The sequence below is a fragment of the Pongo abelii genome, chromosome 7 (genome assembly GCF_028885655.2).
Source record: "Pongo abelii isolate AG06213 chromosome 7, NHGRI_mPonAbe1-v2.0_pri, whole genome shotgun sequence".
In the NCBI taxonomy this organism is placed as follows: domain Eukaryota; kingdom Metazoa; phylum Chordata; class Mammalia; order Primates; family Hominidae; genus Pongo; species Pongo abelii.
In genome coordinates this window covers 136642879-136665858 of record NC_071992.2, presented here as the reverse complement: position 1 = coordinate 136665858, position 22980 = coordinate 136642879, and the positions used below count along the sequence as shown (strand labels likewise).

The 22980-nt window shown below is 36.6% G+C and overlaps 1 protein-coding gene across 1 annotated transcript in view; it reads left to right on the top strand.

Moving 5' to 3' along the window:
* The window catches only part of MRPL13 (mitochondrial ribosomal protein L13), a 49405-nt gene extending 27774 nt beyond the window's left edge, over positions 1-21631 (top strand). The window contains exons 6-7 of the mRNA XM_024250976.3: positions 3388-3509; positions 21350-21631. Coding sequence (XP_024106744.2) covers positions 3388-3509; positions 21350-21371 — 144 coding nt within the window. The 3' untranslated portion in view covers positions 21372-21631. The remainder of the gene's footprint in view (positions 1-3387; positions 3510-21349) is intronic.
* The last annotated feature ends 1349 nt before the right edge of the window (positions 21632-22980 follow it).

Here is a 22980-nt window from a genome sequence, read left to right as displayed (position 1 = left end):
CTCTATAGAAGAATATCATATAAAAAATATAGAAGGAATACTGAACTAGAAAAGCCATCATTACCAACATATTCTGTGGCCACTGGGTAAAAGGTTATTGTGGAGCAGGATATTTATAGTTTCCAAATACCACAATACAGAGTATTTATTATTTGTAAAGGGAATCTTTTCAATTATTTGTGATGGGAATCTTCCCATTGCTTTTACATTAATAAAATCTGGTGGACACCACCATAACCAAGAGATCAAATCTTTGGTCACTGTGGGAGAAACTGACATCAGGTGCCTCCTGCTAGGAAGCACTGAACACTCAACATAAACTATATGGCCTCTTGTCAGTAATGCTTAACCTGAATGTAATCATGGAACAACAATAGTATAAATCCAAATAAAAGGAAATTCTGCAACATAACTGGCCTGGACTCTTGAAAATATTAAAGAAAAGGGAAGGAAACTTATGATAAAAGGAGACTACACTACAGAGTAAACAACATAATATAGTAACTAAATGCAGCATGTGATTCTTGACCTGATCCTGAATTGGGAAAAGTTACATATGACAATATTAGACCTATTTGGGAAATTTGAATATGTACTGTATATTAGATAAAAAGTATTTCATCGATGTTAATTTTCCTGAACATAAAATTTAATGTTATATACGGAGACTAGGAGATACATGCTGAAATATTTAGTTTGAAGTATTTGCAAATTACTCTAAAATGGTTCATCCAAAAAGTGTTTGTATATAGACAGACCAAAAGAGAAAGCAAACATGTCATGCTAACAGTTGGGGAACTTAGGTAAAGATTAGATTAATGTTCATTATATTGTCACAACTTTTCTGTAAATTTAAATTTTTCTAAAGTAAAAAGTTGCAAAAACAGTGATCACTTGACCCCTGTTTCTGTTTGTTGCTCTTGTTCTCTCCCTCATTTGCCCTTAGGTTAACCACTTCTCTGTGAAGAGAACTCTTTATTTATCTAATTTTTTTTTTTGAGACGGAGTCTTGCTCTGTCGCCCAGGCTGGAGTGCAGTGGCGCAATCTGGGCTTACTGCAAGCTCCACCTCCTGGGTTCACGCCATTCTCCTGCCTCAGCCTCCCAAGTAGCTGGGACTACAGGCACCTGCCACCACGCCCGGCTAATTTTTTGTATTTTTAGTAGAGACGGGGTTTCACCGTGTTAGCCAGGATGGTCTCGATCTCCTGATCTCGTGATCCGCTCGCCTCTGCCTCCCAAAGTGCTGGGATTACAGGTGTGAGCCACCGTGCCCGGCCAAAGAGAACTCTTAAATCTCCATAAACACATTTAGTTAGCATTCATGGGTTACCTTCTCTGTATGCACATTAAAGGAGATACTTCTCCCTCTTCCTGATTTCATGTGTAATGCCTAATCAAAAACTTTTGATTCCTCATTTTGCATTGATTTTAACCATTCAGTAGAATCCTCTAATAGTAAAGAAATTTGGCTCATTCTATTCAAAATTCTATTCCATTCAGCAAACATTTGCTAGGAAGCCACTGTGTTCCACGTGCTCTATGCTGAGAGAGCACTTGGCAGCTTTTTGAAATTGTCTTTACAACTGATCTAGGGAATTTTATACTGGCTTTCCAAAGAAGTATGAAATATTTATACATCTTTGGAAATATCTGACAGGTAGGCGCCTTCAATAAGTAAAAAATAAGTATCACCAACAATCTTTTATATGTCCAGGCATCCTCTGCTTGCCCTGACTCTGTAATTATTGTGCAGATTTGAATATACTGAGGAAGTGATAACAATAGGAGAAAGGATGTTAAATATTGTTAAATACTTTTCAGTGAAGAAGCACATTACCAATAGTATCTATTGTGTTTTCTATATGTTGATAGTGACCCAGCCTATCCAAACCACAATTTTTCAAATTCATTTAAATTGCTTAAAATATTATAAATATTTTGCTATACTGGGTTTTAGAACAAGCTTACAGGACAGTAGAGCTCTGTGATCCTAAAGTTGTAAAATTTTATCCTGATTCTTAAGACAATATGTCTTAAGACAACATGTCTTAAGAATTGGTCAAAGTGATGCCTTATTTGATGCCATGTCCTTGGCCAGATATTGGATTCCCGCTTGTAATAGTGCACTCTGCAGAGAGCTGTAATTTACTGTGTGATAATCCTTTTATCGAAAATTCCTGTACACATACTATAATGAGAAGAGGGAATTATATCTACTCTTCTTATAAGAATGCCTATAAGACACTTCCATACTGATATCTTACCATTATTTAAATAGAGTTCCCAAAATTAATTTATCATCCAGTCTCACAATACAGTTCATTCTCCCAGCTGCCTTATTTCTGCATCATGAGTACAATATAAATGTTCATTCTTTTGGTTACCCACACTCTTCATTTTATCATTCCTCCTTAGTCTGTCTAATTCCAATGCTTTCTTCTTTTAAAATGTCTTAGATATGTGCTTTACTCTTTGATGTGCCTTTCAGTATCTAAACTCAAACTTTAAAAAATCTTACCTTGATTACTGAAACAGCCACTTAACTGTTATTGTCTCCAGCTTTTCTCCACTGCAGTTCATTCTGTCTACTGTTGGCAGGTCAATCTTCCAACTCTTCTCTTCATTTCTCTGAATATTGGATATATAATAGGGGGAAAGTGGTCCTGGTCAGGGGAATACAATTAATAAAGATATCATGATTTGAGTCTAGAGCAACACATGAAAGGTTGAGGAGGTTGATTAGTCAGAAACCATGGGTGTGTCTGTGGAGAGTGACACTGGAGAGGTGGACTAGTGGTAACGACACTGTCTAGCTAAGCAAATTTAGCAAAGGAGTTAGAGCTTTATCCTGAAAAATTTTAAGCTGAGAGGTGACTTTTTAAAAATTATAAGCCTTTAGAAGGCGTGATCTTTTTATTTTCCTTTATATGGCCAGCACCTAGCACAATTTTTGGTTCTTAGAAGTTCAATAAATGTTTCTTAGATAAATAAATGACTCAAAGATTTTCATTTTCAAATTTTTTTCTGGCCACAGTTGGAGCACTGATTGAAAGGTAGTGGCACTAAACCCGGTAGACCCAGTACATATACTTGTCAGATGAGAAAGCATGAGAATGAGCCATGGCAGTGTCTTTTTTGCAATTGAAAAGAGGGAAATAAACAGCACATTTTAAAAAATAGGTATCTTATTATAATGAGATTACTTGTATTATTAACCTAATGTACTTTTGGGGAATTTTTATAAGGTTTTTATTTTAAATATTTTATGTTTTCCTTATTCTACGAACATTCTTTTGCTTATTTTTTAACACTTATAAAGTATTAGTAATTTATTGCTAAGAAAGATATTTTAAGAAAATTAAGTCTAAATTTTTTTTTAATGTAGGATATTCCAGAAGATATTCTTAAGAATTTAGTAGAGGAGCTTCCTCAACCACGAAAAATACCTAAACGTCTAGATGAGTACACACAAGAAGAGATAGACGCCTTCCCAAGATTGTGGACTCCGTAAGTGTTTCCCTTCTTCTTGTCTTTTTTTTTCTTTTGATATCCTCTGTTTCCTCAACCATATGATTAAATAAGATCCTTGAGGGTGGGAAGAGTGAACTCATTTTTTTGCTCCCCTAGGAACTCAGCAGCTACTACCTACAAATAAACTCTAGATGTAGGTATTAGAACCAAAAATTTTTAAGCATTAAGACCTTGCTAGATAAGTGCGAGGATGTTCATAGGTTCCTGTAATGATCAAGTATTTTGTTTGGGTTGACCTTCCTTGGACTGATGGTCGTCTTTAGGAATGATATATGAATTGTTATTAATCTAAAACGTAATGATTCTCAGTTTTCCACATTGTTTCATAAGTTAAAAATATTATCTAATGATAAGTCATTAATTTTGGATACTTGTTGTCTTGGTCCAAAAAGAAAAACAAAATAAAAAAATACTTTTTGCTCTCCTCTGTACAGTTTCCTCTACCTAAGGCCGTAAAGCTGCTAAGATGTAACATTCTTTCTCCCATCTAGTTGTTTCTAGGCTTTTTTGCCAGGGCTATCCCGATGATGAAGCATTTAAGTGTAACTTCCTCAGGCAGTCCTTCCTGTAATCTTTGAACCGGGTTAGGCTCTCATTATGGGTTCTCATTGTACACTTCCATTTACTGATTTACTCTAATTATATATTTGTGTGATTATCTGTTTACTATCTGTCTTTCTTGCTAGACTTCATGAGGGAGCTACATGTTTGTCTTATTTAGCACCGAGCGTGGTGCTGGACAAATTAAATAGACACTCAGCCAGTATTTATTGAATAAATTAATTAAGACTTTTATCAGCTTTTATAAGTGACTTTAGGAAAGAATCTCTAGAGAATATGAAGCAAAGACCACTTTTCATTTTTTTCACAGCATTTATCACTATCTACTGTACTCTCATTTATATGCATGTCTATTATTTGTCTCTCTACACTCATGGCAATAATAAAAATAGCAAGCACTAATAAAGCATTTATTGTGTGCTTTACATGTATTAATCTACTAATCCTCAGAGCAATCTAGTGAGTCAGCACAATTTTTATTTTTATTTTTATTTTTTAAATGAGAAAATATGGGCACAGAGAGATAAAGTAACTTGACTAATATCACATAGTTATAAATGGTATGTTAGGGATTCAAGCCTGAGTGACTAGCTGCTGGGTCATGCTCCTAACTCTGCTGGAATGCCCCTTCTTGCATTGGCATGTCAGCTTCAAAGGGGCAGGGACATTGTCTGGTTCAACATTTACATCTTAGAAATACTTAGAAACACTTAGAAATAGTACTTGGCGCATAATGGGCACTCAGTAAGTGTTTTTGAAAGAATGAAGACATGAGCTCTTTCCCTAAAAATTAATTGTGAAATTGTCATGAATAGCTTAAGTTTTAGAAAAACCCAAACCAAGGTTCAAATCTTGCCTCTATAGTAGCTGACTCTATAACCTTAAGTAAGTCATCTGTCATTTTGTGCCTTAGTTTCTCCATCTCAACTCAATTTCTTCAGTTGTAAATTAGAGCCAGTCCGTACTTCTGAGAATTGCTGGAAGGAATAAGTGAGCAACTTAGCACACTTGAAGTGTTGACTAAGTTTTTAATAGGAGAATTTTTTTGCTATTGCAAATTCTATACCATTTTAACATGCTTGCTAGTGTAGAGTTTTATTGTAAATGTACTTAAGTTGATGTAGTTTGAAAATATTCAGCTTTGGTAAGTTATATACTAAAAACATTTTAAGTTGTATTGAAGTTTTGACAGGTTACCTTCCTATAACAGTTCTGTAAATATGTATCTGATTTTCTTACAGAAACACCATCATAAATGAATTTATATTCCTGACCAAGAGGGGTGTGGTACTCTTTTTTTTTAAATTAGAAATAACAAAGGTGCTGTTAAGTCATGTATGTGCAAATACATATTATACACTTGAAGTCATATTTCATGAATATTCTAAAGTGTATTCTAAATCAGTTAAACTGACACCACACTAATATAATAATTCACAAATTATATTTAGTGTTATTATAGTCAGAGTACTGACCAAAATTCTCATTCTGCTGAATGATTTCTGCTTTCTTTTGAAACAAATTAGAAAGTGCCTGAGTGCCTTCATTTTATTAATAGAATTAGAAAGGGCTTTTCTGTAGCTATTTTTAAGGAGACTTTTAGAGAAACTTAGAGCCACTTGATGTATTTTTTAGTTACTACTCTGGGAATGGATTTTCCTGCCCTCTCTTTTCATTCCAGATTTCCCTGAGGCAGGAATATGCATTAGACACTAGGTTTTCCTTTATGCTTTATTAAGGTTGTGATTTTTCCTCATAAATAGTCACACGCATATGTTAACTTGTATTTTCAAAATAGTAAAATAGGTATACGTATACTGAAACATACGGATAGTATAGGTGTACTAGTCATTTAATATAAATCATTCTATATTTCTTTCTCCCTGCACATTTGAGCTGACATCAAGTCCAGTTAGTCTTTATTACATGAAAAGCGTGTGACCAGGAAAAATATAGTCATTTTTGGATTAACCAAAAGCTTGTCTAGAAAATAGATGATCATTTACTTCAAGGTTCTTGAGTAGAACTTTCTGCAATGATGAAAACAACTCTCAGCCAGGCATGGTGGCTCATGCCTATAATCCTAGCACTTTGGGAGGCCAAGGCAGGAGGACCTCTTGAGTCCAGGAGTTCAAGACCGGCCTGGGCAAGATGGCAAGACCCTGTCTCTACAAAAACAAAAAACAAAAAAATTAGCCAGGTGTGTTGGCACACACCTGTAGTTCCAGCTACTTGGGAGTCTGAAGCAGGAGGATTTCTTGAGCCCAGGAGTTTGCAGCTGCAGTGAGCCATGATCATGCCACTGCACTCCAGCCTGAACAACAGAGCAAGACTTGTCGAGAGAGGGGGAGGGAGAGGGAGTGGGAGAGGGAGGAGAGGGAGAGGGAAGCCTGGTGCGGTGGATCACCTAAGGTCAGTAGTTCAAGACTAGCCTGGCCAACATGGTGAAACCCCATCTCTAATAAAAATACAAAAAAAACTAGCTGGATATCACCACATATGGGCACCTGTAATCCCAGCTACTCTGGAGGCTGAGGCAGGAGAATTGTTTGAACCCGGGAGGCGGAGGTTGCCGAGATCACACCATTGCACTCCAGCCTGCGCGACAAGAGCAAAACTCCATCTCAAAAAAAAAAAAAAAAAAGAGAAAGGAAGCAAGGAGGGAGGGATGGAGGGAGGGAGGTAACTCTCTATTTGAGCTTCAAATACATTAGCTACTGTTGACGTGTGGCTCTTGAGCCCTTGCACTGTGGCTAATGTGACTAAGGAACTGAATTTTTTATTTGATGTAATTTTAGTAAATAAAATTACATGTTAGTAAATAAAATTACGCTACCTTCATTTGGCTAGTGTCTACATTATTGGACTATGCTATTTTAGTTATTGGACTATGCCATTTTATAAAGTTCTATTAAATATTATATACTTAAAATTAGAATTAAAATATTTGATATGCCATGCAGTTCAATTCATGGAACATGAGGTTTTTATTATTAAAGGATTGCCTTTATTAGAAAAAAAATTCTTTCTCCTTTTAGAGGAGGACCTTGCTTAAGATATGCTTTTGTTCTACCCAACATAGCTAAGCCAAGAATATAATCTTCCTTTGGAATGTAGTAACTGGAATTTGTTTAAGATAAATCTGATGGTGAATCTGCAGAGACTTGACTGAAACAAATGTACCTGCATTGCGCCACAAGTAGATAGCCACAAAAATAGCTTGCTTTGGTGTTTGCTGCCCTAGTAATAAAACTTAAAATATGTTTATAATATTAGAATGTACATCTTATAATTTGAACTGTTATTAATATTTGGTTAAATATAAGTTTATTAACTTTTCTATTAGAGACTAAAAGCTTTTGAGCAGCAGAAACAATTATCAAAGAGCTTTGAACCCAGTAGATGATTAACAAAATTGCTTTAATCTTAATTGAAAGCTAGCATTGTTGGGATTTTATTTAAATTATTTTAAATCATCTTCAAAGATTATATTCTTTCAGGCCTAGTTTCAGCATACATTAGGTTTTCTTTTGCTAGTTGTTAGTTGTTCAGTCATTAGTTATTGTCATTTTTAAGCTATGGTAGGAGATAAGGAATGAAATTGATATTTATGACAAAACTATACTTTTTTAAAACTAAAAGCCATTTTATATGTACTATGGGTACTATTGCCCATTCATCTCACTTCTTAAGTTAGTGGATATTCTTGGTGTATTAGTATATTTTACATAAATCATGGATACATAAATTTTGTGAAAATATGAAGTTTATTTTATATTTCTTGACTGTACAAAGCAGGTATGTATTTGCAATGTGCAAATGGTGACTGTGGGGTTTATACTTAGATATTTTTTTCTTTTTTCTTTAAAAGAAAAAAATAGCACTATCTTTTCTTCACATCTCTGTTGCTTAAGATTGTAGCTTTAAAATGGTCAATTTATTTTAATACTATCAATTGTTACATGATTATTGCAGTTTTGCCAACACATTTCACAACCCCAATAATCATGGAAATTAATCATGCTCATTGTAATGGAAATGTTTCAAAATGTAGTCTACAAATAAAACGGATCATTTTAAACTTTATTTTCAATTTTTGCAAAATGATGTAGGAGAGCTTTTCCTAGGGAAAACTAGGTATGTGAAAAAATTCAACTTGAATTGCTTTGCATTATTTTTCCTTACATGTTAATTCAGTAAGAAATGCTTATTTTAAGCAAAACTCTCACCTTTGTAGAGAAGCTAACCATGGCAAGCTTCAGCATCAATACATGCTTGAAAACAGGTTTTTGTAACAGAAACCTGTGTTCCTGGTGTTTCAGTACTCTAGAGTGTGCTGTTAGAAATATGCCTGCAAAGGAGAGATGGATGGTAAGGATGAAGACAAGGAAGTACGAGGACAACCATTACTGATGCAGAACTGTCTCTTCGAAAGTAGGATGAGGATTAGGGAGTTCAATATGTAATCCATTCAGCTCTGTAAAAGAAAAGCTGGATTCCAGATGCTGGGAACATTAGCACAGCATTGGTGAGCATCCTGTTCAGTCTATAGCTCTAGAAGAGAGCACGGATTTAAGCTTAGTGCATATTGTCTGATATGAAAGCTGTTAATCCTAAAAACTACCCATTTTCAGATTTACTTAATACTCAGAAAAAGATTATTTTTGCCTATGCCTTTATAAAACTTGCTTCAGATCAGAGACTTAAAGACAATGTAGAAGGATTTTTACCTTTTCTAATCCCATAAGTTGCTGGGATCTGGACAGCTTTAAGATTTTCCATAATTTTTATTCTAGTCTAGTCATGTGGCATTTTCTCCACACAATTTAACTTAATTTGCTGCTCTTCACAGTCAGAAGTTACTAGCTGGACTTGTGGACTAAGGTTACTTTCCAACTTTCCTACCTATTTCAACCAGCTCAGCATTGACTTCAATGATAGACTTCAGTCTTTCCAGTCCTGAGTTTTGCTCAAATTAGGCATTCTGAGCTGTACTGTTCTTTTGGATATGAACAGATCAGGACTGGCTAGTAAAATAAAAAAGTAGTTTCTATTTAAACAACAAAAACCAAATCATTTATAAGTCCTAGCTGATACAGATTTTGACTAAAAAAGTGTAGTTGAATATAATGGCAATTTCTGTTCATTTTAATTGAAAAAAATCATTTGGCAAAAATTTTCAACAATCTTACAGGTTTAGTTTATTTAAAAGTATGTTGATCTGTAGGTCTGGATCTGAAAGGGAAGAAACAAAAAAGAATAATCAAGAAAGGATTTAAAAAAACATTTTTTTTTAAGTGTATGTTGAGCTTTTTCTGATCAGGATGGTGCTACAGTGCCTAGGAAAATTAGTATTAAGGCACCATTACTTTACCTGTCAGTATAGCTAGCATCTTTAAAGAATATGTGATGTCACCAGGATTTCCTGAAATGGTTTATTCTAAATAATTTCATTCATACAATGGAAGTGACTTAAAACTCAAACTGACCTTTTATTGCTTTTAAGATTAGTTCACCATCCAAATATTATTTTAGTCTTTTAAATGTTTCATAGAATAAGCATTATACTAAGAAATATTATGTAAGAGTGAAAAGACATAAAACCTGATGAAGAAAAAAATATTTTTGAGATTTATTACACTTAAGCTACACTCAATTTCCTGGACTTACAGCTGAAATAGGGAATTTTTTTACTTGAAAAATAAATTATTCTTAGTAGGACCAATAATGTATTTTTTGTTTTGTTTTGTTTGAGACAGAGTTTCGCTCTTTTTGCCCAGGCTGGGGTGGTGTAATGGCGCAATCTCAGCTCACTGCAACCTCCGCCTCCCGGGTTCAAGCAATTCTCCTGCCTCATCCTCCCAAGTAGCTGGGATTACAGGAGCCCGCCACCACGCCCAGCTAATTTTTTGTATTTTTTTGTAGAGACTGGGTTTCACCATGTTGGCCAGGATGGTCTCAATCTCTTGACCTCATGATCCGCCCACCTCGGCCTCCCAAAGTGCTGGGAAGTAGGACCAATAATGTTAAGTGTCACTAATCTTACTGTAGCATAAACCATGTGCTTCATAACTTGATGTTTTGTTTCATTCACAACCAAGTAAATTTTTCCTACCATTCTATAATACAAACTAAAATCTCTGAAAAGTTTTTTCCTAATGTTAAGAGGTAAGAAATTACTCCATTTTCAAGATAATATAAATGTTTTGACTTCTGTCATTTCTGAATTCTGAATTTGAATCTGCTTTTTTGATATGTGTTTATTTCATCCTAATGAGTAGCAGTATTTTGCTTGTTTCATCTAATGAGTAGCAGGCAGTGTTTTGCATAGGGATGCGGATGGTAAAGAATTTGCTATAGGAAACAGAATGATGTGGCATGTGGTGTGATTTTAACTGTTTTTGAGCAGTCACAAGCACCATAGAATATTTTCTACAACTCAGATGAGCCTTTTTAAAGTTCTGTTTTCTCACCCAAAATGTAATACTATTTTCGAAAGTTACTTTGTATAAAGGCAGTTTTTGCTAGTGACAAGTATTTGCAAAATAGATAGTTGTTACAGAACATTTGATAGCTATGGAAAGTTTAGCACAATTTAGAGAATGAATTAAAGAAAGTTTTATGTTAGCTATTTCTTAGATGATTCATTAATCTCCCAAGTATATTTTAAGCACGTAAATGAAAGTTTAAAACTTTCGTCTTTCACTTCAAAGATCAAAGCTTGTGTATGTTTCATATATATTTTATATATAAGTATACTATATATAAATTGTATATAAAATATATATCATAGCTGTATTAGATAACAATTATATGACACACACACACACACACACACACACACACACATGCACACATATATAATCCACTGTTAGAAACTGCTTTATAAAGATGAGGACTTGGTCCTGCTCACTACTTTATTCCCGGTGCCCACAGCAGGACCTGACCAGTCAATTTGTTGAATAAATGAATGCATGAATGGAATCATATCCTCCCTGAAAGGGAAATTGATGTTCAGTTCATGAAGTGTGATAAATTCATGTTTTGGGTTTTGCTGCTTACTTAAATCTTGTTTAACTATGGCTAAAATAGACATTTTTCTTAACAGGCCTTGCTTTAATGCAACTCTAATATATACAATTTTGGATACTTTGTATTACATGTCTAAAGAACAATCATGGTAATTTCATTAAAATACAACTTATATTTCTGTCAAGGAGTAAATTTGTATAATTTATATGAAAAAAATTGACAGGTGTTAGCTTTCAGAAATGGCATTTGAAATATCCCTCTAAAGATTTCCTGTGATTATTTTAGAATACTGTTATTATTTACAAATATATTAACCTTATGTAACATTAACTCACATTTTAAAACTACATAATTTGTTATTTCCAATGAAATAGTGACAAAGAAGTAGGGCTAATGTACAATATACATTCACCTGTCATCCCTCTTTTAAAAGATTAAGCCATTTCATTTAAGTTTCAAATATTTAAACATTCATAGTATGAAAAGTAGTGTGCTAGATGCCACCCTTCTTGTTTTTAAAAACTATTTAATCTAGTGAAGAGATTAGGTCATCTCAGCACAAAATAGGGTATGTAAGCAACATAATCTGAGAATTCAATTCTAGTTTGCATAATGTTACCATATATGGGTTACCAACTTTTAAAGAACCTAAATACATTTGCTGAGTACTAAAGCTGCTTGAACTGCAATTCGGGAGAAAAGAACCAGGAAAGATACTGTGTATCAAATGGAGTCATCTCTAGTTTAGGAAGAAGTATGTGTGTTACCTTCTGTTAGATAGTATTAGTAATTTCTTACTGAAGGTGCTCCTCTGTCTTATAAATAGCTCTGTCTTTGGTCTAAGGGGAACCCATGCTAATTAGAATGTGGTCCGTAAACCAGCAATGCATCAAGTGGGAGCTTGTTAGGATTGCCGAATCGTGAGCCCCTCCACAGAATAAGTGAAATCAGAAGCTGCATTCTCATAAGAATCCAAGCAATTTGTATGCCTGCTGAAGTTTGAGAAACACAGACATAAATAGCCCTCTCCTCCGCTTTCTTATATTACCTTGAATTTCTTTGTTTTAGTGGAAAGGAATAAGCAATACAGAAAAGTTGTGTGTATGCTCGTTTTCATTTCTGTTTGAGACAGAGAAGTAAAACCATATTTAGTGTAAACACCTCTCTTTTCCCACACAATTAATGTGTATCATTAATTGCCTCCAGTATGAGTTGATGTTTCTAGCTGTGCCACTATCTTAACTATCTAGTCTTTGACCATGATACTGCTTTTCCCACTTTGGAAGCAAATTAACCATCTGCAAAATATCCCGATTATTTAAAGATGAATTTGCACATGAAGTGGCATTTTCAAGGGGGTCACTGTACTCTGTACTGTGCTCAGATATACTAAGCATCCACTGTGTATCGGGCATTGCCCTGGCTGCTGGGAGTATAAGATAATCATATCAGGACCCTGCCTTCAAAGGACTGGCAGCCTAAGAGGCATCATATAGAATAAAATGGTGCTTGCAAGCACTGGAGTCAAATTGTTTACACTCAGATCCCTGCCATCTACCTCCTAGCTGTGTATCCTTAGCCAAGTTACTGAGCTACTCTGAGCCTAAGTTTTGTCACTGTAGAATGAAATTAATAACAGTGTCTTTCTTACAAAGTAGTTGTGAGGATAAAATAATTCATGTGAAGTCTTATACTTTGTGGCATCTAATGAGCACTCAGCATGTGTTATTTACAAGGAAGAGCCAGTATGATTAGAGAAACATTGTAGTAGAAGCATGCATTAAGCTTTCTGGCAATCCTAGAGAAAGGAGCCCAGTCTGTGTTAGAAAGGAATTGTTGTGAAGAGCTTGACAGAAAATGTAACATTTGAGGTGGATTTTGAAAGATTAGTCATGGTTGCCAGGCAGAGAAAAGAGAAAGAGGAAATTTGCTTTGAGGTCAATGTCCACATTCCTTTATGTGGTGGATTATACCATTCAATGTTACTTCTAAATTCTGCTGACAGGTGGTATTGTCGTTTCATTTCAATTAAATAAATTAACCTTTTGTGTGGAAACAACTGGTGACTGTGACTAAACACATTTAATTCTATTGAGTGGAGTTGCAGACTTCTTGTGGGACATTAACTTGGCTTTCTTTCCAATTGCATTACCACCACCTCTTTTGTAATTATATGAACCAGCTGGATAGGATAATAAATTGTTTCTTAAAATGTACTGGTGTCTCTTTACTAAGAACTGCTTTGAGTATATTGAGTCACATACCAAAGGAGAAAAGGGTATATTCTGGAGCCACGTGTAGCTGTCATCAGATTGTTATTTCCCAGACTTTGGATGCAGTTTTTACGTTTGGATAGAGATTTCACAAACAAAGTGACAAAATTCTGCAGTTTATCTTCTTATTGTTATAGATGGCTGATATGGCAAAGCATACGTGGCTAGTTTCCCAGATCAGTGCCTTTGTTGCTCAGAGTTTAATAATAAACAATTTAAAATTCTAGTAGAGTTCTTTTACTCAGCTGGTAGACTGTCAGTCTTCTTAGGTAGGCTATGTGGCATCCTGTGAGTATTCAGTTTCAGAAAACATTTATAAATTTATAAATTTAGAAAAGGACTAGTAGATTAAGTTGTTTTGGGGCAAACAAAGTCATCTACTTTTTAAAGGAACTCAAACTATTACATATTTTTACAGCTGTTTTCAAAATATTTATTTTCTTCAACATTTATTTTAAGTTCCAGGGTACACGTGCAGGTTGTACAGGTTTGTTACACAGGTGCTGCACAGATCAACCCATCTCCAGCATCCATTAGCTATTCTTCCTGATGCTCTCCCTCCCCCAACCCCTCCTAACAGGCTCCATTGTGCGTTGTTCCCCCCAACCCCATGTGTCCATGTATTCTCATCTTTCAGCTCCCATACGTGAGAACATGTGGTGTTTTGGTTTCCGTTCCTGCATTAGTTTGCTGAGGATAATGGCTTCCAGCTCCATCCATGTTCCTGCAAAGGGCGTGATCTCATTTCTTTTTATGGCTGCATAGTATTCCATGATGTAAATGAACCACATTTTCTTTATCCAGTCTGGGAATTTGGGTTGATTCCATGTCTTTGCTATTGTGAATAGTGCTGCAATGAACATACACATGCGTTTGTCTTTATAATAGAATGATTTATATTCCTTTGGGTATATACCCAGAAATGGAATTGCTGGGTCAAATGGTATTTCTACCTCTAGATCTTTGAGGAATTGCCACACTGTCTTCCACAATGGTTGAACTAATTTACCCTCCCACTAACAGTGTAAAAGTGTTTCTTTTTCTCCACAACTTTGCCAGCATCTGTTGTTTCTGGACTTTTTAATAATTTCCATTCTGACTGGCATGAGATGGTATCTCAGTTGTGGTTTTGATTTGCATTTCTCTAATGATCAGTGATGTTGAGCTTTTTTTCATATGTTTGTTGGCCGCATGAATATCTTCTTTTAAGAAGTGTCTGTTCATGTCCTTTGCCTGCCTGCTTTTTAATGGGGTTATTTTTTCTTCTAAATTTGCCTAAGTTCATTGTAGATGCTGGATATTAGACCTTTGTCAGATGGATAGATTACAAACATTTTCTCCCATTCTGTGAGTTGCCTGTTGACTCTGATGCTAGTTTCTTTTCCTGTACAGACGCTCTTTAGTTTAATTAGATACCATTTGTCAATTTATGCTTTTGTTGTAATTGCTTTTGAAATTTTTGTCGTGAAATCTGCCCATGCCTATGTCCTGAATGGTTTTGCCCAGATTTTCTTCTAGGGTTTTATAGTTTTAGGTTTTACATTTAAGTCTTTAATTCATCTTGAGTTAAATTTTGTATTAGGTGTAAGGAAGGGGTCTAGTTTCAGTTTTCCACATATGGCTAGCCAGTTTTCCCAGCACCATTTATTGAGTAGAAAATCCTTTCTCCATTGCTTGTTTTTGTCAGGTCTGTGGAAGATCAGATAGTTGTAGGCATGTGGTCTTATTTCTGAGTTCTCAATTCTGTTCCATTGGTCTATGTGTCTGTTCTTGTACCAGTACCATGCGATTTTGGTTACTGTAGCCTTGTAGTATAGTTTGAAGTTGGGTAGCGAAGTACCTTCAGCTTTGTTCTTTTTGCTTAGGATTGTCTTGGCTATTTGGGCTCTTTATTGGTTCTATATGAATTTTAAAATAGTTTATTCTAATTCTGTGAGGAATGTCAATGGTAGCTTAATGGGAATAGCATTGAATCTATAAATTACTTTGGGCAGTATGGACATTTTCACAATACTGATTCTTCCTATCCATGAGCATGGAATGTTTTTCCTATTTGTTTGTGTCCTCTCTGATTTCCTTGAGCAGTGGTTTGTAGTTCTCCTTGAAGAGGTCCTTCATTTCCCTTGTTAGCTGTATTCCTAGGTATTTTATTCTTTTGTAGCAATTGTGAATGGGAGTTGATTTATGATTTGGCTCTCTGCTTGCATGTTGTTGGTGTATTGGAATGCTAGCAATTTTTGCACATTGATTTTGTATCCTGAGACTTTGCTGAAGTTGCTTATCAGCTTAAGAAGCTTTTGGGATGAAACGATGGGATTTTCTAGATATAGGGTCATGTCATCTGCAAACAAAGGTAATTTGACTTCTCTCCCTATTTGAATACCTTTTATTTCTTTCTCTTGCCTGATTGCCCTGGCCAGAGCTTCCAGTACTGTGTTGAACAGGGGTGGTGAAAAAGGGCATCCTTGTCATTTGCTGGTTTTCAAGGGTAATGCTTCCAGCTTTTCACCATTCAGTATGATATTGGCTGTAGTTTTGTCACATATGGCCCTTACTATTTTGAGGCATGTTCCTTCAATACCTAGTTTATTGAGAGTTTTTAACATGAAAGGATGTTGAATTTTATCAAAGGCTTTTTCTGTGTCTATTGAGCTGATCATATGGTTATGTCTTTAGTTCTTTTTATGTTGATGAATTACATTTATTGATCTGCATATGTTGAACCAACCTTGCATCCTGGGGATGAAGCTGACTTGATTGTGGTGGATAAGCTTTTTGATGTGCTGCTGGATTCAGTTTGCCAGTGTTTTATTGAGGATTTTTGCATCGATGTTCATCAGGCATATTGGCCTGAAGTTTTCTTTATGTTGTTGTACCTCTGCTAGATTTTGGTATTAGGATTATGCTGGCCTCATAAAATAAGTTAGAGAGGAGTCCCTTCTCTTGAATTTTTTAGAATAGTTTCAGTAGACATGGTACCAGCTCTTCTTTATACCCCTGGTAAAATTCAGCTCTAAATCTGTCTGGTTGTGGGTTTTTTTTTTTTTTTTGGTTGGTGAGCTATTTATTACTGATTCGATTTCAGAATTATGGGTCTATTCAGGGATTTAATTTCTTCTTGGTTCAGTCTTTGGAGGGTTTATGTATCTAGGAGTTTATCCATTTCTTCCAGATTTTCTACTTTATGTGTATAGAGCTGTTTATAGTATCCTTGCATGGTGGTTTGTATTTTTGTGGGGTCAGTAGTGATACCCCCTTATCATTTCTGATTGTGTCTGATTCTCCTCTCTCTTCTGCTTTATTAGTCTAGCTAGCAGTCTATCTATTTTATTTATTTATTTATTTATTTTCCAAAAAACCAGCTTCTGGATTCATTGATTTTTTTTGAAGGATTTTTCTTGTCTCTGTCTCCTTCAGTTCTACTATGATCTTGGTTATTTCTTGTCTTCTGCCAGCTATGTTTGCTCTTGGTACTCTAGTTCTTTTTGTTGTGATATCAGGTTGTTAATTTGAGATCTAAGTAGCTTTTTGTTGTGGGCATTTAGTGCTACAAATTTCCCTCTTAACACTGCTTTAGCTGTGTCTCAGAGATTCTGATATGTTGTCTCTTCATTCTCATTAGTTTCAAAGAACTCCTTGATTTCTGCCTTAATTTCATTATTGACCCAGGAGTCATTCAGGAGCAGATTGTTCGGTTTCCATGTGGTTGTATGGTTTTGAGTGAATTTCTTAGCCTTGAGTTCTAATTTGATTGTGCTGTGATCTGAGAGACTGTTATGATTTCAGTTCTTTGCATTTGCTGAGAAGTGTTTTACCTTACTGTGATCAGTTTTAGAGTAAATGCCATGTGGCAACGAGAAGAATGTATGTTCTGTTGTTTTGGGGTGCAGGGTTCTGTAGATATCTATCAGGTCTGTTTGATCCAGAGCTGAGTTCAGGTCCTGAATATCTTTGTTAATTTTCTGTCCCGATGATCTGTCAAATATTGTCAGTGGGGCATTAAAGTCTCCCACAATTATCATGTGGGAGTCTAAGTCTCTTTATAGGTCTCTAAGAACTTGCTTTATGAATCTGGGTGCTCCTGTATTAGGTGCGTATATATTTAGGATAGTTAATGCTTGTTGAATTGAACCCTTTACCATTATGTAATGCCCTTCTGTCTTTTTTAATTTTGGTTGGTTTAAAGTCTGTTTTGTAAGAAATTAGGATTGTAACCCCTGCTTTTTTCTGTTTTCCATTTGCTTGGTAAATTTTCCTCCATCCCTTTATTTCGAGCCTATGTTTGTCTTTGTTCGTGAGATGGGTCTCTTGAAGACAGCATACCGATGGGTCTCAACTCTTTATCCGGTTTGCCATTCTGTGTCTTTTAATTGGGTCATTTAGCCTATTTACATTTAAGGTTAATATTGTTATGTATGAATTTGATCCTGTCATGATGCTAGCTGGTCATTTTGCAGACTTGTTTATGTGGTTGCTTCATAGCATCACTGGTCTATGTACTTTAGTGTGTTTTTGTAGTGGCTGCTAATGGTTGTTCCTTTCCATATTTAATGCTTTCTTCAGGAGCTCTTGCAAGGCAGGCCTGGTGGTGACGAATTCCCTCAGTATTTGTTTGTCTGAAAAAGATCTTATTTCTTCTTCACTTATGAAGCTTGGTTTGGCCAGACATGAAATTCTGGGTTGGAATTTCTTTTCTTTAAAAATGTTGAATATTGGCCCCCAATCTCTTCTGGCTGGTAGGGTTTCTACTGAGAGGTCCACTGTTAGTCTGACTGGTTTCTCTTCATAGGTGACCTGGCCTTTCTCTCTGGCTGTCCTTAACATTTTTTCTTTTATTTTGACCTTGGAGAATCTGAAGATTATGTGTCTTGAAGTTGCTCTTCTCATGGAGTACCTTACTGGGGTTCTCTGGATTTCCTGAATTTGAGTTTTGGCCTGTCTTGCTAGGTTGGGGAAGTTCTCCTGGATGATAATCTTGAAGTATGTTTTCCAACTTGGTTCTGTTCTCCTTGTCTTTTTCAGGTACCCCAGTTAGTCATAGGTTTTTACATAGTCCCATATTTCTTGGAGGTTTTGTTCATTCCTTTTCATTCTGTGTGTGTGTGTGTGTATGTGTGTGTGTGTGTGTGTGTGTATATATATGTAATTGTCTGCCTGTCTTATTTCAGAAAGATACTTGGTCTATTCTGCTATTAATACTTGTGATTGCATTATGTATTTCTCATGTTGTGTTTTTCAGCTCCATCAGGTCAATAATGCTCCTCTCTAAACTGGCTATTCTGGCTGTTGGCTCCTGTATTGTTTTATCATGATTCTTAACTTATTTGCATTGGGTTACGGCACACTCCTTTAGCTCAGTGAAGTTCATTATTACTCACCTTCTGAAGCCTACTTCTGTCAGTTCAGCCATCTCAACTTCAGCCCATTTCTGTGCCCTTGCTGGAGAGGTGTTGCAGTCATTTGGAGGAGAAGCAGCACTCTGGCTTTTAGAGTTTTCCGGGTTTTTGCATTGATTCTTTCTCATCTTTGTGGGCTTATCTGTCTTAGATTTTTGAGGTGGCTTACCTTTCAGTGGGGTTTTGTGGGGTCTTTTTTGTTGATGTTGTTGTTGTTACTTTGTTTGTTTGTTGTTTTTCTTTTAACAGTCAGACCACTTTTCCGTAGGACTGTTGCAGTTTGCTGGGGGATTGCTCCAGACCCTAGTTGTTTCAGTTTTTACCTTACCTGGAGGTATCACCAGTTAAGGCTGCAAAACAGCAATGATGGTAGCCTGTTCCTTCCTTTGGGAGCTCTGTCCTAGAGGGGTACTGACCTGTTGCCGGCCCAGACACTCCTGTAGGAGGTGTCTGGAGACCCCTGTTGGGAGGTCTCACCCAGTCAGGAGAGACAGGATCAGGGACCTGCTTAAAGCAGTCTGGCTGCTTTTTGGTAGAGTAGGTGTGCTGCGTTGTGGGGAGCCCATCCCCATCCAGACTGCTTGAACTGTCCAGAGCCAACAGTCTGGAAAGGCTGAGTCGACTGAACTGCTTAGATGTTGGCCACCCCTCCCACCAGGGGCTCCATCCCAGGGAGGGATCAGAGATCTGTCTGTATAACCCTGGCTGGAGTTGCTGAAATTCCTGGAGTTGCTGGTGCTCACTGGCACCAACTGGTGAGGAGGGATGGATCGGGGTCCCACTTAAAGAAAAAGTCTAGCCACAATCTGGCACAGCAGCTGTGCTGCATTATGGTAGACTCCTCCTTGTCTGGACTGCCTGGACTCCCTGGAGCTGGCAGGCTGGAATGGCTGTGTCAAATGAACTGCAGAAACAGGGGCCGTCTTTCCCCAGGGCTCCATCCCAGGGAGAGATCAGAGTCCTGTTCATATAACCCTGGCTAGAGTTGTTGAAATTCCTGCAGGGAGGCCCCACCCAGTGAGGAAGGATGGATTAGGGTCCCACTTAAAGAAGCAGTGTGGCCGTGATCTGGCACAGCAGCTGTGTTGCATTGTGGGCGACTCCTCCTCGTCCAGTGGACTCCTTGGAGCTGGCAGGCTAGAATGGCTGAGTCGACCTAACCACAGAAAATGGCAGCTGCCCAAGGGACAAGTCCCCCCAGGAACTTGTCCATCTCAGGCAGTCTCCAGCCTGTTGCACTGGTTGGCTGGATTTCCAATCCAGTGAGGCTTAACTTGTGAGGTGCCATGGAAGTGGGGCCCACAGAACAACACCACTTGGCTCCCTGGATTCAGCCCCCTTCCTCGGAGAATTTTTGGGTGAATCTCCTGCCTTACCAGGATTCCTGGGGCTAGAGTCTGTTAAACTCCTGGGTCTCTGTGTGAGCCTGAGCAACTGCTCTGCCAAGATTCTGCACAGCTCTGTGTATTGGACCCAAGGCCCTGGTGGTGTGGGCTCACGAGGGTATCTCCTGATCCACAGGCTGCAAAGATCCATGAGAGAAACATGGTTTCCCAGGTGGGGGTGACACAATCACTCACTGCTTCCCATGGCTGGGAGTGGGGGTTTCTTTGGCTGCATGCCACTCCCAGGTGGGCGATCACTCCATCCTGATTTCCTTAGTTCTTTCTCCATGGGTTGAGTTGTCCGCCTAGTCAGTCCCAGTGTGAAAACCTGGATATTTCATTTGAAGGTGCTGAATTCACTTGCCATTTTCATTCCTCTGGGAGAGCTGCAGACCACAGCTGCTTCTCATCAGCCATCTTGGCCAAAATATCTGTTTAGTTTGTTACTAACTTCCTTCAGAAAATTCCATATGGAAACCCAACACCTACAAATACACTTTTGAAAAGATAACAGGACAAATTGTTTGCATTTTATAATTTCCTATTTTTAATTTTGTCTATTGTTATAATTTAATACTTCTGAAATTTTTTTTTAATTTACTAATGAAAGCAGCTCTCAGGTGTGGTTAATCTTATAATTGCATAAATAAGGAAAACCAGTTATGTTTGTAAATAAATATTAAAGGACTGATGTTTATACACTTATTTTATATATGGATCATAATGAAAATTAAATTTAGCATATGATAATATAAATAAGAAAAATCACTTACTCAAAATTTGTATTTGTACTATAAATCCATGTCTTTGTATGATTTTTAAACTCTTAAAGATTACAGTAATCTTTTCAATAAGGACTTTATGAAAGTGTTTAAAAATGGAACAGAGAAATTGAATTCAAGTTATTAAGTTACTAAATACATTCTTATATAGGCACAAGGTGGCTTATATTTATACTTTCAAAAAGACTTTGGAGTTGTCACTTAACTGTTCTACTCTATAAAGATTTGATGTTAATGTTGTTTTTTTCACCAAAAATTTAGATGTAGTGTTTGTAGCTATTTCTTGGTGAACAGTTATTTTTATTTTAAATTGGAAAAATAATCTTCATCAGTCAGGAGAAAACGAAATAATGATTCATGAAGAAATATGTTGATTTTTTCTTTCAGACCTGAAGATTATCGGCTATAAGAGAATAAGAATTGCAGAAAATAACAGTGAAGTGATTGAAACTTTCTTCTGATGAGTTTCTCTAACCTACAGGATGGAGTAAAACAACTGCTACAGTTCAGCACCTGTTTTATGTGCTGAATCACTGTGGGGAAAGGTCAGGAAGGTATAGTCCTTCAATAGGAAATTGTAATTAAAATATAATTTTATAGAACCATTTTTATGTAATCTGATTTGAATGTTATAGTTGATAATAATAAAATCACTTACTTGGTTGACTATTTAGTGTTGCATTTAATGATTAAAAAACAGACCCTGTGTATAGAATTGCAATTACAGATTCCAAAAATGCCTCTCCATGCAGATTTTCTCAAGTTTGCCGGTCACTATTCTTGTCCCTTGTGAACAAGCTCTACCTTCACTTTTCATTTCAGTGTCTTTTTTATCTAACCTGTCATCCATCTAAATTCATATTTGCAGCTTAGTAGGGTAAAGTTTGCCCTGAAATATTTATAAACTGTTATCTTTTTCTGTATCCCATATAGCCTCTTGGCCCCACAATGACACCAGAATACATAATGCCTGTCTGCTCGTTAGAAATCCCTCTTCCCTGCCAGTGATTCTGTTTGTAGACTCTCCACACTGTTTTCCCATATCTGTCCTGTTGGCTTCCATTCATCTCTGTACTGGCACTTAGATTGGGGTGCTAGGATGACTATTGCTTGTAAAATATGCTCTAGAAATTAAGATACTGAGCCACTGCATTTGAGCATTTTTATGGTAGTATTTTTTCTTCTCTTGCCCTAGCCAATCAAGGAATGAATTTCAGACCAACTTTCCCATTCATTCAGCAAACATATTTTGAGTACTGCTATATACCAGGCACAGTGCTAGGTCCTGGGAAAACAGAAATCATACAAGTTGCCCCCAACACTTCCGTGCCCCATCAAAGAGTCTATTGTAGGATGAGAAGGAAGTATAGATAGATCTGTAAACAAGTAAAACTGGTTGTCAAACGTGCTGATACAACTGTGAATTATGATGTAAACATGTTTATTTAATAACTGCATTAAATATGACATAAGCACCTACTATGTGCCAGGCACAACCACTTTATATGAATTATTTAATTAATACATACTGTAATGGAGGTACTGTTATCCTCCCCATTTAAAGGGGACACAGTGAAGCAGCAATAAATTAAGTAATTTGGCCAAGGTAAAATCAGGATTTGCATCCAGGCAGTTGGGCTTGAAAGCCCATGGACTTAGCCACTGCTAGATGAGAAAAGGTGAATATGTTTCTGTATTACAAATTCTTTAGAAAAGCATGTATAACCCGGCACAGGTTAACAACTACCATTCAGAAGGAAGTCTCAGTTACATTTTAAGGTGTTGGACCAAAAAGAACCTCCCCTTCTTACTTTTGATGGAGTAATTTTAGGGGAGTGAGCCAATATGAAATAAGTCTCCAGTTCCTGATACGTCAGCTTTAATAGGAATTTTTGCCCAGTGTATACTAAGCACCTAGAACAGTGCTGGCACATGTTTGTTGGATGGTGGAAGGACCACTGAAGAAAGGTCCTTATTTTTAACAAAACTTGAGTGTTTGAGCAAGTAAGATCATAGAG